Raw genomic sequence first — 19670 nt, forward strand, 5'->3', positions numbered from 1 at the left:
CTCTTGCTTTTAGATTTATACCTTCAAAGACAGACTTTCTTTTATATTTTATTTTTAATTAATTATTCTTTGTCAACACTAAACACAAACATTGGCGTACTTACGAATGTAGTAACGACCATGCAACTTTCGTTTGTTTGTTGTGCGACTCATCTTGACGGGCCACTTGAAATGGTTGACATTCCCCCAAACATAAGTGACAGAGGACATATTTGACATCTGTCCATGTGATGTTGTAATGTACATCACAGTGCACTTTGGCCGAGTTACTTTCTATAATGTTCTTTTAAAAATTTCTGCAAAAAAAATAGAAAAATCATTGCCAGCCATTAAGATTTGTACAACCCAAATGAGATTATTGAAATGTTAAGTTCAAAACTTCGATAATTTGTTTTCAGTTAATTCTACGATTTCTTTTAAATTAGAATTTTTTTAGAATTTTAAAAACAAGATAAATACTAATTTTATTTTTCCCCCAATGAATAACATCAAATTGTTTGTTGTAATTTGGTTTGTAAAATCAAATACAAATATTTAAAACAAAATAAAGGAAATTTTTTCAAAGCAAATTGAGAATAGGAAGTATACAGTTTTTAACCTAAATAAGAAATACTCCCACATAAAAATCACTTGTAAGGAATATAATAAGACCGTATGTTGTTTGCTTGTAAATAATATTTTGAATGAAACTATTTCTAATGAATTTGGGTGTAGAATTATTGATTATGCTAACAAATCCACTTATAATATTATTGAAAAAATAGAACAATTCATAAAGAAGATTACATCGACCTTGAACATTGACTCTATCGTATTATTATATAGACAATATAAATATAATCAAAGTAACAGAATTGTAAAAAAAATTATAAAAAAGTTAAATAAATAATGACGAAAGAAGAAATAAAAAGAAAGGAACCGAAATTTATTATGAAAATATTTGCGTTTGGGGTTGTTTTTACACAATATTCTATAGGAAATAGAAAAATTCAATTTAAAAAACGGATATAAGTTGCGTGAACAAGAACCCACGATAAGTTACCGCAGAAACGAGAACGACAATGTTACTATCTCAGATTATGCATTGTGATTAAAAATATGTATTATTTGTTTGAATTCGATATAAACGAACTTGACATTAAAGAACTTAATACTATGGTTAAGATAAATTCAGGGAATATGTGTCATCACGATGCAAAAATACTAAAGAAATTATTTAAAATATACAACGTCAATGATTTATATCATATTGAGGCAAGGTTCGAAATTGGATATCTAGAAATTACACCAAACAAAATCGAAAAGATAATGCCTAGAAAATTTGGATTAGATGTACAATCAGATTCTATAAGCTTTTTTCATGGATATACAAAAAATCAAGTATATCTAGAAAATGAATCAAACAAGTATGATGGTGAAAAAAAAATTATACCCAAAAATTATTTTAATGAAATTAAGAAAATAATGAAAAAGATTAATTATATAGTAAATTGTGATGACCTTATCAAATTAACATAGCTCATTACATTATTTTCTTACTATTGTTAACAAATAATCCATATCCATGTAATGATTAATATTATTTCTTCCAAGAATGGTCTTTCTAAAACTTCTTGTTGTTTGTTTGTTTACAAACAAACAAACACGTAAAAGTATAAATTTCGAAAAAGCCCACAAGGGCATGGTGAGCAAGAAGGTGAATACAAACGCTAAAAATAATAAAAGCTTTACTTATGAAAATGCCTTTAACCTCATCGAGACATATCTCCGCCTAGGATATGTCACACATACAGAAGATAATAAATGTGTTGAATTTTTTTATAGATTACTAAATATTACAACAAGTTGAATTTCTCATAATTAAAATAATGAACAAAGAAAGATCCGCATTAAAATTAATATTTAATTTTATTATAAAGCATATGTACAATGTGGAGATAGATGAATTTGATTACACATGAGGGGAAAAAATATCTAGATCAAACAATGAAGAAGATGTTAAAAACAAAATTATAAACAAATTATCCCATATATTGTTACGGTACCAACTTTCACATTATTATCTAAAAAAAATTTGTCTACTTTTGGCAGCAGAAGAATATATTAATAAAAAAACATAAACAACGAATATATTTGGGAATCATTACTCTTTATAAATGAATATATATGGGAGAAAAATCAAGAAAAGATACCTTGTTCAGATGGAAAAAGCAGATATATCAATATCGTAAAAATCACAAATGCCGTAGAAAATTACCATATCCACAATATTATATAATATAAGAACGAAGTTTTAAAAATGACTGCAAAATAACATCATTATTTACAGGATTGGCTAGTTCTAGTTTTGTATACAAAGATACCAAGGAAAAATTCAGAAGAATGAAAATTTGTGAAAACTTTCAACTTGATGGAAATTAGATAGAGGAAAAGGCCAGTATTATTGTTACCAGAAGGAGAGCTGGTTATTGAAGAAGGCTTTTTATTAGAAGAAGAACTATATATTTTTGGCATATCTTGTCTATTTAAGATTCTTAAAAGTTTTAGTTTCGGATCTGAAACATAGATGGTTTCAGATCATTATCAACTGTTTCATCTTTCAGTTTTAGTCTGATTATTGGCGTGTGCAACACAGCCGGTAACACTCTCCCCTCCTTAGAACAAGGCTTCACTTCCAGGGAAGAGGTTATATCCTCCAATATATCGTCATCTTTATTATATACTACAAAATCATTTCGGTTTATAGAGTGTTCTATTCCATCTTCAAGACTCCTTACTTCATGGGCTCCTTTTAGTTTGTTTTTCGTGACTATGTAGGGTCCTATATATTTTTTATCAAGTTTGCTACTTATTTTCCTATTTCTAATAAACACCAATGTTCCTTCTTTTACGTCGTCGGCGGGAAGTTTGCTCGGCTTCTGTTCATTATTTCCTAATATCCTCATCTCTCTTCGCACATACGAATTCTCTTATCTGGTTAGTCAGTCTTGTACGTTCGCTCAGATAATCCGCAGGGTTTATAAACAACATTTCAAAGTCGCTTGGTAGTTCTTTTAATGCGGTAGGTAGTACACCTTTCCTGCCATAGAGCATTTCAAAAGGAGACATCTGCAATTTCTCTATAGGGGACAACCTGTACTGCATAAGTACATGTGGTAATATTCTATCCCATTGGCTCTGATAATCCGTTATTGCCTTTGATAACTTCACTACTAAACTTTGGTTTGTACGTTCCACAAGTCCATTTGATTGTGGATGATAAGGGCTCGAGTGTCTGAAGTGAGCACCGAATAGCTCCGTAATCTTTTTTACAATCTGATTAGTGAATTCTAATCCCTGGTCGCTTCTTATTATTTCTACTGTACCGTGTCGACAGAAGATACCTTCCATAATAAATTTCGCGTTTTCGAATGCAGATTTGTGCTTCACTGCCTTCGCCTCAACCCATCTTGTCATATAGTCTGTTGCAACTATGATGAATCTCTTTCCTGACGTAATTTGGGTAGAGGGCCTATACAGTCAATTTCGATCATTTTAAGAGCCAAATCCAGTCTCGTTGGGAACACTACGAACTTTTTACGTGGTTGTTTATGTTCTAGGCACGTCACACAGTCATCTATGACCTTTTTAACGTCTTCCTTCTTGATACTAGACGCTAATCTGTGTGACTTTAAAAACAGGATGGTCGCTTCTGTTCCTCCATGTCCTATGTAAGAGTGTGCTTCTCTTATCAAGTCTTTTATGCTCTTCTCCTCGGAATATGGCACGAGCTGCATGTTTAACGCATTTACTCTAGATAGGCAATCTGGTAGGATATGTGACTTCCCTTCCTTGTACTCTATCTTGAAGCGTAAGTCGCTTAGGAACATCAACCACCGAGCTATTCTTCCTTGTGGATTTTTCACTTTATACAGCCACATGAGAGGCTTATGGTCGCTCTTAATTGTAAATTCATCGTGTAAATACATTTTAAAGCTTTTAACTGAGAAAATTATAGCTAAAGTTTCCTTTTCTAAAGTCGTATAATTACGTTCATGCTTATTCAGAACTCTACTCGCACAGCATATTGTTACTTCTTTGCCCGCCTGTACCTGTTTGAGAGCTCCCCCGATACACGTGTCCGAAGCGTCTGCTTCGATAATAAATGGTCGTTATGTCGGGAAGTGCCAGCCATGGACTGTTTATCAGTTCGAATCTAAGAGACTCTACGTCTTCTCTTACCTTCGTTGTGATGGGGCCTTTCTCGTTTATATCCCGGTGTATATCTAGGGCTTTTCACTGAAGTTTCTTATGAACATACGATAGAATCCCATGAGTTCGATAGCTGATTGTAGTTGTCTAATATTTTTTAACTCAAGAGCTGTTTCTGGCGGACTCATTCTTGATTTATCAGGCGGCACTGATCCAGAGACTATCGTATATCCAAGAATGTCGATTGTATCCGTCATAAACTTACTTTTTTTGAAATTTATTTGTAGGTGTTTTCAGCTAAGATATCAAAGACTTCTTTAAGGTGAACCTCGTGTTCTGCCCTTGTTTTTGAGTACACGAAGATATCGTCTCAGTAGACTACGGTGGTTCTATTTAGTTGTTTCCTAAATATTTTATACATTAAGCATTGGAACGTCGCTGGCGCATTTGTCAGACCAAAGGGCATTCTTCGAAATTGAAACTTCCCAGATGGTGTCATGAACGCAGTGAGTCTCTTTGATTCATTTTTTATGGGTATTTGGTAATATCCCTTTTCCAGATCTAACTGGGAGTATATTCTCGCGCCGCTCAAGTGTTTAAACATTCTTCAATCAACGGGGGTTGACATACTTCTTCAATCATGGTTTCTTTTGCTTTTTTATCTTCATTGCATAGGCGCACGCCATCATCTCTTTTCATTACGATCGAACTTAATGAGTCCTTGGTGCTCGTATAGTCGTCTCTTCCCGCGCTTTTATTTACTTGCGCATTGTTTGGGTTGTTTCCATCGTTTCCGAGTATGTTCTTTTGTAAGCAAACAATATGCCTGCTGGTCGATGCACTCATCTCGGTTAATCTCAGATTTCAATACTGATGCGAGGTCTGAGCTGTTTCTGTAATTTTTGTTTTTTTTAATCCGCCCATCTTCTTGTTTTGACACTCTTTTGTCTATACTCTGTGGATAGTTTCGAATGCGATGGCCTCCTTTAGCCCTTCTTAGTTTCTTTCTATTAACTAAGTTTTTATCAACAAATGAGTTGGATTCACCTAATCCCAGGCGCATTCTTACTACATCGCCATTAACGGTTCCTTCGACTGTAGTATCGTTCGTGTCTCTTGACACTGGATCTGCCTCGATTAAAAACACCTCTATTTCCTCGTGTTTATTGTAGTCCTTAAGCAAGTGCTCACCTCCGCACTTATAGCATACTACCTTTCTCGGACTCTCTTTCGTCCGTGTAGTATCTGGCCTCGAAGTCCTCGTAGTATCTGGCCTATTCTGTTCAGGTCTCTGCCTTGAACTCTCAATAAATTTATAATTTCTCTCATAAATCTTTAGTACAACGTCCCATGACGTTGCCTCTTCCACCTTTTCTTTAAGTGACGGTGGGAAAAATTTTGCCAATTCCTCAGTGATTCCAGTCATGCTGACCTTAGCTTTCTTGTTTAGCTTTACCAGGTCGTAAATGAAGCTTTCAATCTTTCTAGATTGAGGTCCAGAGTAAAGTTTCTTGTAAAGCATTCTAGTATAGTCAATTCCTTCCTGGAACTCTTCTTTCCCATACTTTCTTATGAAAATTTGTTTAAATTCCGTGTATGCTTCCACCTCGTCTTCAACCATAGACTCATACCATTGGAGCGCTATATCCCCCAGGTATCTCTTCGTATAGTTCAATAGTTTATTGTCACTCCATTCTCCCTCGAGATATCTGAATTGGTTAATCCAAACCCATGCATTCTCGCTTTGGGTCCCGTTGAATTTCACCATCGTGTTAGTTGATATTCCTAACTTATCTAGCAGGTGATCCAATTCGTTGGATTTCGAATAGTTGTCGCCAGTGTTACCAGAAGGAGAGCTGGTTATTGAAGAAGTCTTTTTATTAGATGAAGAACTATATTTATTTGGCATATCTTGTCTATTTAAGATTCTTAAATAGTTTTAGTTTCGGATCTGAAACATAGATGGTTTCAGATCATTATTAACTTTTTCATCTTTCAGTTTTAGTCTGATTATTGGCGTGTGCAACACAGCCGGTAACAATTATAAAAGGAGCATTTTCACTTTATGTCCCCCCTACATATATAAATAAAAATTTTTAAAAAATCAAAATGGAAAAAAAGGAGGAGAAACATTTAAAATAATAAATTTATTAAAACATCGAAATAATTGTCTTTTGAATTTCTAAGTAAAATAAATGTCACCGTTCGGAGCGGACGCAAAGGAAAATGCTTACTTGTGAAGGGTAAAAATTAAAAAAAAAAAATACCCGTTCGGAGCGGACGCAGGGGAAAATGCTTACTTGAGAAGGGTAAAAAATAAAAAAAAATTGGTGTTTATTTGTAATTTGTATTTAAGGTTTCTTTAATTACAAGGGCATGAAAATAAAATTGAATAACAATGAAAGACAAGAAGTTTTTGTCTTTTTACAGACTGGTATGGTTCCAACAAGGTTGGTAGAGATTTAAGAACGAGATGCTTTCAGGAAAAAGGCACAAAATTTTACCTTTTTGAGGATATAATTGACGGCATCACAGAGCTCACGGTGAGATTTAAAGTAGGTCTATATAGAACATTAAGATTCTTTACCACCAACGAGCAACGATTCAAAATCGATTATATAAAATTGATCCATGTCTCAAATGGACATACGGGACGGGACAGATTGTTTCCATTATTGCAAACAAAAGTCTACGACGCAACACAAAAAGATGTCCAGAGGGTCTTGAATAGCTGTGATACATGTCAATCAAAGAGAAATCTAGTAACTAGACCAGTTATCAGACCAATTGTAGCAATATATTCAAGGGAAAGATATGTTGCAGACTTGATTGATCTACGGCTATATCACGAACTCAATGAAGGATATATATGGTTATTGAATATTGTAGATTCTTTTACCAAATTTTGCTGGGCAGTACCACTATATGACAAATCAAGTATTAGTGTAGGGAATGCTTTTGAAACATTGTTTAGGACGTTTGGTTCTTGTTATATACTTCATACTGATAACGGCAGAGAATTTGTAAATCAAACACTCGGCGATTTATGTCAGAAATATGAAATAAGACATGTAAGGGGGAGAGCTAGATGTCCATGGATACAAGGACAGATAGAACGATGCAATCAAACAATAAAGTGGATGATTGCATCTACTCACAGAACAAAAAATATTTTGGGTCAATGGACCAAAGTACGTGAAGAAGTTACCTGGTCATATAATAATTTAAGACACTCTACTACGAGACAAACACCATTCTCTTTGATGTTTGGTAGACCCATAAGGAACATAATGGACGAGTCTAAAATCACGAGTATTTGAGAATAGTTTATAGCGAAAATCATGAACAAGAGTGTGAAGACGAAGAACGCACTGGAGAAAGTTTTCCAGATGTTCTAGATTGCAATACTAATGAAGAAATCTAGCAACTATATGCTCTTAATAACACAAACCTTTTTTAAATGAAATTTTTCATGATGCAGCAATAATTCATACACAAACTGCTGCAGATAGAATGGTACAAAGAAGTATGTGGAGAAATGATTTTTTTCGAATTTTAAATAGGAGATAGAGTCCTTATAAGACCTTATATAAACAACAATGTCTATACCAGAAGACATTCTCTTTATGAACATTTAGATGCTGAGGTCTATATTGTAACAGATATATAACAATTTAATAAAGTAGAATTATGCAAAGAAGATGAGAATGATATTATAATAGAAGAAATAAGTACTAGAGATCTAAGGTTGCTTGGTAATAATAAAGTACTAAAAATTTTGTTTATTTTATTTTTCACCTTTTTTTCAATATTCCCACCCATTATTATGAAAAAAATAGCAAAAATTCCCCCCTCAAAAAATCAGAAGAAATTTGAGCTGTCTTAAAGACGAACAATTATTTGTTCTTATTTTCTGGTTCGCCCCTGACTGAAGAGATTTTTTTTAATTTTTTACCCTGGCGTTCGCTCCGAACTGTGACAATAAATGTCACGAGCCCAGCTGGTTACCCGAGCCGGACTGGTTACCAAAAAAAAGAGTTTTATAAAAGAAACCCCCAAAAGGTATTCTAAATGCTCTGAGGAGTTGTTTAACGTGTTTAGCCTTAAACCTATTTCAATAACACTCAATATTTAAATTTAAAAATAAAAAATAATCAAAAAAATAAAAGACAACTTTCTTAAGAATTTTCACTACTTTTTTTATCTAATTTTTATATAAATTTATCTTCTATTTAATATTTTGAAATTTAAAAAACTTCTAAAATTTCCATTAATATTTTTATCAGTAAAATTTTTATTATAATACGCATTTTAAAATTATATAAATATTTTCAATTATAAAAGTTGTTTGTTATAAATTTAAATACTAATTTTTTACTAAAAAACTATATTTTAATTGATTAAAGCGGGTTACACGTCGAATTATATTCTCAATTTTTTTTAGAATAATTTGTAATTGTGGAAAAGTTAAAAATATAATTTACACAATGAGTTGGGGAATATCAATGATTGGTCTTGAGAATCGTAAACAAAGATTATAAATCTAGATTTCTGTAATTAAATTAATTGTACAATGAAAATAGGACAATCTATAAATATTATCAGTTGTTTATATATAATTCGATATACTAATGACACATATATTTTTTATGATGAATTATATTAACGCTGGAATAGAAATATGATAAGTATTGAAAAAAATCTAGTTCAAATTTTAAAGTAAATTAGAAAGAATAATAACTCAATTTAACAAAGCTTAACTATTTTTTTAAATTTTTTACCAAATTCATAGACACAATTTCTTCAGAATCTTTAAACTTAACCTTTAACCTATTATTAGACAAAATTTTTAATACTTCTCCTGGTTCAGATTAAAACGAGCTTAATTTTAACTTTTTTGTTTTGGAATTAGCATCAAAATCTTTTTTAATATTACTTTATCTCCTATAACAAAATTATTGATAGAACGATGAACGCATTTTTTGTCCATTCTTAAGAGATATTTTCCGTCTACCATAGATCTATTTTCTCGCCCAAAGTCAAAATCCAAGTCTTCATCTTTGATTTCCTCGTCGTTAATACTGCTTTTACAAGTATTATATCCCTTCCTTCCATAAAATAAATTCAAATGCAGATTTTTTTTTTGTTGCAGAACGTACTGCGATGTTGTATTGATAAACAACTATGTCAATGAATAAGAACCAGTTTTTATTATTTGGACCAAATTCTGCGTAGAGGTGTTTTTGTAAGTATCGAGTAAAGGAACGAATTAATCTCATAACTTGACCTTGACTCTGAGGATGCCGGGGTCTGCCATGAACTAGTAAAATTTTATTCTAATCGCAGAATTCAGATAAAAGTGAATTTTTAAATTCTTTACCATTATCACACTGAAGTTCACTTGGAAGCCCATACCGATTATAATGCAATTTCAAATGTAATAAAACTTCCGAAGCAGTTTTAGTTTTCAACACAGAAGTAAATGCATACTTAGAATACACATCTATAGCTGTTAGTAACCGACTATTTCCTTCGTTTTGGTCGGCATAAACCCTCATGTCTACCAGGTCGATAATAATCCTCTCAAGTGCCTTTTAGCTAATATATGCTTGTAGGTTTCCTTTGTTTTTAGAGGTTGTGCCTGTAAACAAACATTGCACTCTTTTCAAACCTCACGCACAAGACTTCTTGGGATAGTGAAGTAAAATTGCTGACACAACTCATATAAACGATTGTGTCCATAATGATACTAACTATGTAGAGTGTGTACTTCCAATTTCATTGGCTGTACTTTACTCTCTTAACTACCCTTTTATGTAAGCCAGAAATATCTCTTAGAAAGAAATAATATCTGCAAGAGGATACTTTTCGGCTCTTTTCCTCGGCTTATACCTTGCTTGTTTGTCGATGATTGTGGTCAAATCATCTTCTTGGAGGATTTTTACCAGAATATCATACTCTTCTTGGGGGTTGATCCCTTTCATTGAGGGGATAAAAAAATATTTTCCAAAAAGTTAAAATTTGTTTGAATATACGATTTTTTTTTATTTTTAAGCTATTTGGCTCAGTGATACTATTGCGTCTTTGACTTCGGTATATTTGGTTTGAGTCTCATATGGCTAAAAAATTTAGTAAAAAAATTAAAAATGTTTTTTGTGATAAAACTAACGGAAACTTGGCATAAATTATGAAAATATAGATCATAAATAAAAATTAAAAAATATAAGAAAATAATCTGGAAACCAGTCCGTCTCGGGTAACCAGTTGGGCTCGCGACAGAAAATAAATTAAAAACCATTTTTGTTTCATTTGCATGGGGAATTTAAAATTAAACAAAAAAGCCCCAAATAAACTCAAATGTTCGACGAGAACATGTAGAAAAGCAACGGTTTTAACAAAAAAAACCTTTTTTTCAAAGCAAGACTGCCATGGTTGATAATATGCAAGGTGATTTTTTTGGTTCTAGGATAGTTCGCCGACTATCAATTCACCGACAGCAATTTACCGAAAACAAATTCACCGAAAAATTGAAATATATATTTTTATGAGAATATTTTTGATAATATATTCATATATATGTTCAATTTAAATTTTTTTATGTATGGATCATATATGTTGTGCAATATAGAATTTGAATATTAATATATTTACATCACTGGCGTGTTTACCGGGGAGCTTGCCTGGGCAAGTAAGCATTTAATAATGCTACGGTTTGGAGTGCCGTAAAACATGGAGTTTAGATAGTTTGAAGGAAAGGATTGTTTATTGTTACAAAAAGAGTTTGGCTTATTTGAATTATCGAGGGAAGAGTGTTTGTTAGTGTTCGAGTGATGTACCATGTCGATAATGTATTTTCTGTTATATTCTGTAATATGATTGACCCCAATTTATGATAAATAAAGACATGGCGAACACAAGAAACAAAAAGTCAGCAAGTGGGACTGTGGTCAGGTGATCAGAACGATATGGAATGAGTTTAGTATTATTATGTATGGATTGAGAGAACAGAAAGGGATTGAATTGAAAGATATTTATAGTTTGGGTTCAGAGGATTTGAGAAATTTTATGGTAGAATATGTGAGGAAGGAGGACGGAATTGAGAAAATGGAGAAAATTTTAGAAGAGATGTATAGAGTAGAGGAAGAGCAGAGAGGAGAGAAAGAGATGTTGAAGTAGATGACGGAGAGAATCGTCAGAGAGGTAAAAGGAGAGATTGAACAGCAGAGGCGTTAGGCTGTGAGAAGAAGAGTTATAAGATTTTATGAGTGTCAGAGAATGGTACATAAGAGTGATAGATGTTATTACAAATATAAAGGAAAAGAAAATAAAAAGGAGTGCAATGCAGTCTACGAAGATGATAGTAGTGTTAGTGAGCGGAGTGGATATAGGATGACAGCAGCCGCGAAGAGGCAAAAGAATCCTTCAATTAGAGAACTTCCAAAAAGAAAAAATGAAGTTGAGGCAGCTGGAAGCGTTTTAGGACTAAAAAACTGAAGACAAAATATAGAAAAGTATTTAGTTCGGGAGACGAGGTTATAGAATATTGTACGATTGAGAAATGTAAGATAAAAACACAAGAGGGTGCTAAAGTATTGAAGAAAGGACAGTGCATACCTCAAGCATTAATAGAGGATACTGAAAATTTGGTGCTTCTTTCGTATTCGATCGTACCCAAAGACCCCTCCCCCTTGTAAAGGAAAAAAATGAAAAAAATAATGAAAAAAATAATGAAAAAATAGAAAAAAATGCTAGAAATATAATTTTAATTAAATAAATTAGATAATAAATAAAGATAACAATCATAAAACTTATTTAAATTGTCATCTTTACAATAAAATTTCCTAAACATAAATTCAATAAGCCAAGTATCAATTTCTTACGCTTAACTCCATGTTCCTTGGTCATTTCAGATTTAAACTGCGACCAAATGTTCTCAATATTGTTGCTATGAGTTCCATCTGGAGATCTAAAACCTAAAGAATGATTTACAACCTTATGCTCGAGACAAAGATTTCGAGCCAAACCCGGATAACTTGGATGACCATCACTATGTAAAATTGAACCGATACCTATTTTACTTTTTAAAGCCTCTGTTAAACACTCTACGGTTCTGTTCTCAACTCTTGTAATATAAAAGTTTGTGGGATTATCAGCCTCTACCATCCCTAATATCCAAACAACGTCAGGAATTGAATCGTCTGAGCTTGTTGGATATCTTATTTTACATCTTCTACAGATGACAGACTCATCAACTTGGACAATTTTACCTGGTCCACCAATAATTAGACTTTTAGACATTCTATTTTTAAAAATTTGTCTAAGTCGTTTTTTTGCTTTGGCTACAGTTGAAGACGAAACTCCCAATTTTGCTTCTAAAATAAAATAGCTACTTCTACATAGATTTAAAATTATTTTCGCAGTAGTTTTTCAAAGACAACTTGCTTCCTTTATTTATGGATACCTTTGCACTGCACTTATAGTCTGTGCACCTGTATACCACTCTTTTAATGCCTTTTTCATTAAATAACATCAATTTTGCAACCTCACTGCATTTAAAACATATTTTTTTGTTCTGAGAGCACTTCTAACTCAATTAATAAGTTAAAACAATTGTCATTGCCGTAGAAAAGCCTCTGTATTGGCTTGATTTTCACTTTCGTGCTTTTCTTCGGTATTCGATCAGAAATTTCAAAATCCGAATTTTTCATTTTTAGGGGTCGTGAATTTTTTTAAAAAAATCTCTGATCGAATACCAAAGAAGCACCGAAAATTTTATTAAAGGACTGGAAAAGAGGAAGGTAATAAGAAGGTCGAATTCGGAATGGAGAAATCCAATAAGAGCGTTAAGAAAGTAAGATGGCGGAATAAGGCTAGTGAGTAATTTTATGGCCTTGAATGATTTGGTTGAAAAGGATCCTTATGAGTTAGTTAATATAAGAGACATAATTAGGAATACATAGGGTTCAAAATATTTTACGGTAATTGACTTAAAGGAAGGATTTTATAGTATTTAGATCGGCGAGGCAGATAAACATAAAACTGCATTTGAATTTAATAGAAGGGTTTATGGATGGAATAGTATGGTTATGGGATACAAGAACTACCCGCAGATTTTACAAAGAATAATGAATAAATTGTTTGCGAGACACTTGAGAAAAGGAATAGAAGTGTATATGGATGATATTGTTATACATGCAGCGACGAGAGAGAAGCACGATATATTTTTAGGAGAAGCACTTAGGAAGTTGGAAGATAATAAGATGAGGATTAATATTAATAAGGTACAGTTATGCTTGAAGGAGGTAAAGCTATCGGGGGTTACACTGAATGGTTTAGAGATAACACCGTCTGAAATAAAACAAAACGAAGCGTTAGAATTCCCAGGGCCATAAACCGTGTCAGAGGTAAGGAGATTTTTAGGATTAACAGGATGATTTAGAAGCTTTATAAAAAATTATGCGGATTCAACGGTACATTTGACCGACAGTTTGAAGGGTATGAACGAATGGAAATGGACAGAAAATATGAAAGATGAATTTGTCAAGTTGAAAGGAAAGGTTAAGACATTGGGGAAGTTGAAGATAGTTAATTATGAAAAAGAGTTTTATTGAGAACAGATGCGTTTAACATAGGAATGGGCGCAGTATTAATGCAAAAGAATGACGAAGAGGAGTGGGGGCCGGTACAGTGGGCTTCGAAAAAGTTTACTCCTACGGAATCAAAATACGGAATAAGCGAGAAAGAGATGTATGCGATCTACTGGGGAATCAAAAAGTTCGAATATGAATTAAGAGGTCGTAAATTTAAAGTTGAAACAGACCATAAGGCGCAACGGTCGGAACCCGGACTTTCCATAATATTTTACGTACTGAATCCGGGTACTGACCGTAAAGTGGGGGAATGTTTTTTACGAACCATATCCCCAAGAGTCGAAATTTTACAGATTTGTTTAAATTTCATTCGCATTAACATTTCTTGAGTTATAAACATTTTTGTTTTTTAGATGATTTTTTCAAAAATATTTTACCCTTATGGTATGTATGGAGCCGCTTGACAGTAGGTCGAAAATATTCCAAGACCCACATGAGGCAATATGTTGGTTAGTGGATGAAAATCTATTAAAAACAACAATGGAATGTACGAAATGTCCTGGTATAATGATATTAACACCGGACGATTCGTACATGAACTGCCACCGGTTTAAGTGTAGGGGGAAGACTGGATGTGGAACATCAATCGGAGTTTTTGATAAAACTTCATTTTCTAATCCCCGAATACCTATACATAATTATTTGTATATTCTGTATTCGTTCGCTGAAAAGCAGTCTACACTAAACCTAAACAAAAATTCTCGGGTGTCTGCTTCCAGTGTCTTCGGGGCTAAAAAAAAAAATATACGAAGCACTGAAAAAAGAAAATCTCAAACACCAAAAAAAATTATGGATTTGAAGAAGTGACACAGACCGATGAAACGGTTATAGTAAAGGTGAAGTTTGTAAATCTCCATCGGAAAGATATGACACAGTCAAAAACTGTGTGTGGTTGGTAGGGACGAAAGACGAGCGAAAGTTAGAACTGAGAATCGAAATAGTACCTAACCGGACTATACAGACGATGACTCGGTTTTTTAAAAAGTATATAAAAAACGACACTACATGCATAACTGATGGTCATAAATCTTATCCCGCTGCAGTAGAATCTATAAACGGTGATCATCGCGTTGTAATTCATGATGAAGGCTTTAAAAACGAAGCAGGAGAGACCACAAACTTAATAGAAGGTGCTTGGTCACATCTTAAATGTGATATAATAGCTAGAAAGGGGATCAAAGAAAGTGCTATCCCTGATTTTTTGGAAGAATTTAAGTGAAGAAGAAGATGTGCAATTTATAAAAACATCAAAAGTTCAAGAGAGTTCTTCATTGAAATTATCAAAGTTTTCTTAGAATCAAATGGTTTTTTATTATTATTTTTTTTTTTCGTTTCTCTCCAAGGGGGGACCCCTAGAGAGAAAAAAAGTCCGGGTTCTGACCGATGCGCCGACCATAAAGCTTTGATAGAAATCAGGAGAAAGCCACAATTCGATAATAATAGGAATAATAGGTGGATAGAGAAGATTCAAGAGTTTGATTTTACAATTGAGTACATGAAGCCAGATATAATGGTAGTGGCCGATGCGTTAAGTAGAGAGCCCGTTGAAGAGACTGGGAAAGAGGAAATGATAAAGAAAAGAACAGTGAAACAAATTGAAGGAAAAGAGAAGAAACATACAGTATATGAAGATGGAAAGGAATACCGGGTCTTTGATAGTGGTATAAGAGCAGAGATACCAAAGGAGAAAAAAAGGGCAAAGTTAATAAAAGAATATCACGAAAGTTGAAGTCATCGTAGTCTTGGAAGTGTTTATTATGCGATGAAGAAGCTTTACTATTGGTTAGGGATGAAGTCAGAGACTTATAATGAGTTATTGAAGTGTGAAAGATGTCAAATTTATAATAGGAAGAAGTTGGGCGGATGTGTTTTTATTATTACCAGTAGATATTTAAAGAAAGTAGCTTTTGATTTGATTGATTTTCGCGACGAATGTAGGTACGTTTTGATTGGTGTTTATTACCATACTAGACTGATTTGGGGAATGAGCACGAAGGAAAAAAAGGCTCAGAATGTTGCTTGGTTTATAGATAGTTTATGTAGGAACGGAAAACGACCAGAGGAAATAATAACCGATAATGGCAAGGAATTTGTTAACGAGGATCTTAGGATATTATTGTAGGAAGTGCCACAGATGTCAAATATATTGTGTCTGTGTTTTGATATATTTGACATGTTGTTTCTTAAATATTTTATAATAAATAAACCCATGTTTTCATTCCAACAATTTGGCGAGAACGACAAGAAAGAGTTGATATTTAGAAATGAAGAGGACGATGACCCACAGCAGTTCGTGGAGGACATTTTAGAGGTGGGGAGGTTGCTGGAGTACAGCGAGGGGAAACTGATGCTCCTGTTCAAAATGTCTCTAAAGGATGAAGCGAGAGACTGGCTTAATTCACTGCCAGTAGGACTTAGATTTGATAAGCTAATTGAATTATTTAAAGAAAGATTTTTTAGTAAAATGCAGTTAAAAATATGCATTGATAAACTTTCGGCGTTAGTATACCATGGAGGCTCGATTTTAAATTATTTGGATAAGATGGCGGGACTAGCACGCAAAGGTAATGTCCCGGAGAGTATATTAATTGCCTTTGCGTTAAAAGGACTACCCAAGGATTTGGCAAATTTGGTGCTAGTAAATAATAAAGATACCTTATCGTGGAGGTACATTTACAGAGCTCTGAGTAGTATGAAGTCAGCGAATGTCCAAAGATATACAGAAGTGGCTCGAGGAGAATCTAGGGAGGTAGATGCGATAAAAGAAAAGGTCTGGTGGAACAATAATGAGAAAACAGAAAAAAATGGAAAAATTAAGTGTTTTATTTGCGGGAAAAGGGGCCATATGGTTTCACAATGCAAATTCAATAGCTTCCATAAGAATGTTAGAGCTGTAGAAAAGGCCACAGAGAAGGAGGAACAAAATGAGGAAAATGATTCTTATAAGTTTATTTTTAACTATTCCGTTTCGAAGTCTAAGGACATTAGAACAACACTTAAAGCTGCGCCATTAATCAATTCAGGAGGAAAATTCAAAGTACTGATTGATACAGGAGCCGATTTAAATCTTATTAGACCAGAACTGTTACCGAATAAAACTGTTGTTAATATTTCGAAACAACAGCTTAGAGCAGCAAATGGTTCGAGGATAAAAATTATTGGTGAAACGGTAGTTAAAATTAAAATTGATGGGATGATATTTGAGGATAAATTCATTATAACAAGAGATATCACAATCCCATGCATCATAGGACATGGGCTACTCGATAAATACAGAATTAGTTTAAGATTTGGGGATAATAGAATGGAAATTGAATCTGGACAAATGGCAAAGGGTAAAGCCATAGGATACCATAAAATCATCACGAAGGATGATAACCCAATATTATCACAGTTATACAAGTTGGGTGCTGCAAAAGAGGACATAGCATCGAAAATAATAAAAGAATATCTTAGCTTAGGAATAATAAGACCTAGTGAAAGTTCATGGAGAAGCCCAATAATTATTGTTCCAAAAAAGAATGGAGACCATAGGCTATGCGTGGATTATAGAAGACTAAATGACGTGACGATTAGGGATGCATATCCAATGCCCCGTGTAGAAGAATTCATAAACGCATTAGAAGGTGCTACTTACTTTACCAAATTAGACGCTGAATCTGGCTATCACCAAATAGATATGGCGCCTTGTGATATTGAGAAGACAGCTTTTGCCTGTAGAGAAGGGTTATTCGAATTTACTAAAATGCCATTTGGGCTTGTTAACGGACCAGCTACATTTCAGCGGGTGATGAATGATATATTAAGGGAATTTTTGTTTAAGTTTGTTGTAGTATATATGGATGATATACTAATTTATAGTAAAACTGAAGAAGACCATAGGAGAGATGTTCAAATGGTATTGGAAAAGCTCAAATCGGTAGGATTGAAACTTAATCAGGAGAAATGCGAATTTAAGAAGACCGAGTTAAGAATTTTAGGTCATGTAATATCAAAGGAAGGAATAAGGGTAGATGAAGAGAGAGTGAGGAGTATTCAGAAGCTACCAATCCCTAAAAATAAGAAAAAGCTACAATCATTGTTGGGGTTGTATAACTACTGTGCAAAATTTATAAAAAACAGTCACAAGATAATTAGCCCATTATTTGATATAATCAGGCTCAAGAATGAGGACGCTGAGAACTTTTGGAAAAATGTAGAACAAAACGCTAAATATCGTAAGGATATTGAAGAGGTAAAACAGGCCATGAAGAGAACGGCCTTGTTGACTATCCCAAACTTGAAGGATAAGTTCATTTTGACAACAGATGCATCAAACGAGGGATGTGGCGCCACTTTGGCACAAGTAATTGGAGGAAAAGAAAAGATTGTTTCTTATTACAGCTCCCTGCACTCAAAGACGGAAAAGAATTACTCCACGACGGAACAAGAACTATTGGCGGTAATAAAATCCATTCAACATTTCAGAGAATACTTATTATTAGGTAAGTTTACATTAAAAACTGATCATCAAGCTCTGAAATATTTGTTTAAGTCTAGAAACGTCAAAGCTAGGCTGGCTAGATGGTCATTGATTTTACAAGAATATGACTTTGATATTGTGTATATAACAGGACCATCAAACCATACAGATCACCTGAGCAGAGAATTTAAAAAGGAGGGAGAGAATGTTTTGGAAATTCATTTAGTACAAAAGAAAGTTATAAAAAAAGAGAGAACATCGGTATTGTTAAAGTTTTATCATGATTTATTGGGCCACGGATCAAAACAAAACATGAAGTACAATATTGGTCAAAAATACACCTGGAAGCATATGAACAAAGATATAGAAGACTATGTAGACAACTGTGAAGTTTGTCAAAAGGAAAAACCTCAGAGAAAATTTAAAGATATTGTACCAGTGGTAGCAAATAAATTAGGAGAAATCTGGGAGTTAGACATGGTAGGCCCTCTGAAAGAGAGTGAGCAAGGATACAAGTTTTTATTAACAATGATAGACCATTTCTCAAAAATCGCAGAGGTAGTGCCGGTTTATACAAAGGATATGAATACGGTTGTTTATTTGATCGATAAACATATAGTCAGGAAACATGGAGTTCCGAAAGCCATACTAACTGATAATGGTAAAGAGTTCAGAAATAAAATCTGTGATGAATATGCAAGGATTAAGAATTTCATCTGGAAATATGGTTCCCCCTACAAACCTACGACCACGGGGCTTGTGGAGAGATTTAATAGAACAATGGGTTCAAAGTTAAGGAAAATTACGGAATTTGGGAAATTTGATTGGGCAAAATGCGTTCCTAAATTGGTCAAGGCCTATATGCAGTCTTACCATAGGGCTATAGGCTGCGCCCCAGTAGAACTTATTACAGGAATGGTGCTTAATAAATTGGACTTACAGGAAGGGATTAAGACATCAAAAGAAAAGAAAGAATATCAGGAACAGGCCATTAAAAATTTAGAAGCCTACAGACTTGAGTATAACACGGGTGGAAAGAAAAATGGTGAGAGTAAGGAAACCATAAAGGTTGGAGATAGGGTCTGGTACTATTTAATTCTCCCTATAAGAGGAAAACTTGAACCTAAATGGGAAGAAAAAGGAGTGGTAGTAGAACAAAAATTTCATTCATTTAAAGTTTTATTGGACAGTGGAAAAACAGTTACGGCAAGCCGAAATCATGTAAAGCTTTTAAAGGAGGGGTAGTGTAGGAAGTGCCACAGATGTCAAATATATTGTGTCTGTGTTTTGATATATTTGACATGTTGTTTCTTAAATATTTTATAATAAATAAACCCATGTTTTCATTCCAACAATTATGTAGAAGA

General features: G+C 33.6%; 5 protein-coding genes across 5 annotated transcripts; 4 read left to right on the forward strand and 1 right to left on the reverse strand.

The window, feature by feature from the left end:
• Positions 1–1098: 1098 nt before the first annotated feature.
• Positions 1099–1518, forward strand: VNE69_10051 (uncharacterized protein; the record flags this gene model as incomplete). The annotated part of the gene is made up of 1 exon (XM_065474773.1): positions 1099–1518. One exon carries the CDS (start codon positions 1099–1101, stop codon positions 1516–1518), a length of 420 nt encoding a protein of 139 aa, XP_065330845.1.
• Positions 1519–11178: 9660 nt separating this feature from the next.
• VNE69_10052 (uncharacterized protein) lies at positions 11179–11965 on the forward strand (the record flags this gene model as incomplete). Its single annotated transcript, XM_065474774.1, has 4 exons — positions 11179–11363; positions 11439–11646; positions 11688–11837; positions 11888–11965. The coding sequence occupies 4 exons, from the start codon at positions 11179–11181 to the stop codon at positions 11963–11965; spliced, it is 621 nt and encodes a 206-aa protein (XP_065330846.1).
• A 38-nt stretch (positions 11966–12003) lies between these two features.
• On the reverse strand, positions 12004–12899 carry VNE69_10053 (DDE-TNP-IS1595 domain-containing protein; the record flags this gene model as incomplete). The annotated part of the gene is made up of 2 exons (XM_065474775.1): positions 12004–12577; positions 12751–12899. The coding sequence occupies 2 exons, from the start codon at positions 12897–12899 to the stop codon at positions 12004–12006; spliced, it is 723 nt and encodes a 240-aa protein (XP_065330847.1).
• Positions 12900–13277: 378 nt separating this feature from the next.
• On the forward strand, positions 13278–14170 carry VNE69_10054 (reverse transcriptase domain-containing protein; the record flags this gene model as incomplete). Its single annotated transcript, XM_065474776.1, has 3 exons — positions 13278–13493; positions 13686–13765; positions 13804–14170. The coding sequence occupies 3 exons, from the start codon at positions 13278–13280 to the stop codon at positions 14168–14170; spliced, it is 663 nt and encodes a 220-aa protein (XP_065330848.1).
• Positions 14171–14222: 52 nt separating this feature from the next.
• Positions 14223–14648, forward strand: VNE69_10055 (DDE-TNP-IS1595 domain-containing protein; the record flags this gene model as incomplete). The annotated part of the gene is made up of 1 exon (XM_065474777.1): positions 14223–14648. The coding sequence occupies one exon, from the start codon at positions 14223–14225 to the stop codon at positions 14646–14648; it is 426 nt and encodes a 141-aa protein (XP_065330849.1).
• Between the last annotated feature and the right edge of the window lie 5022 nt (positions 14649–19670).

Source organism: Vairimorpha necatrix, chromosome 10 (assembly GCF_036630325.1).
Source record: "Vairimorpha necatrix chromosome 10, complete sequence".
Classification (NCBI taxonomy): Eukaryota; Fungi; Microsporidia; family Nosematidae; genus Vairimorpha; species Vairimorpha necatrix.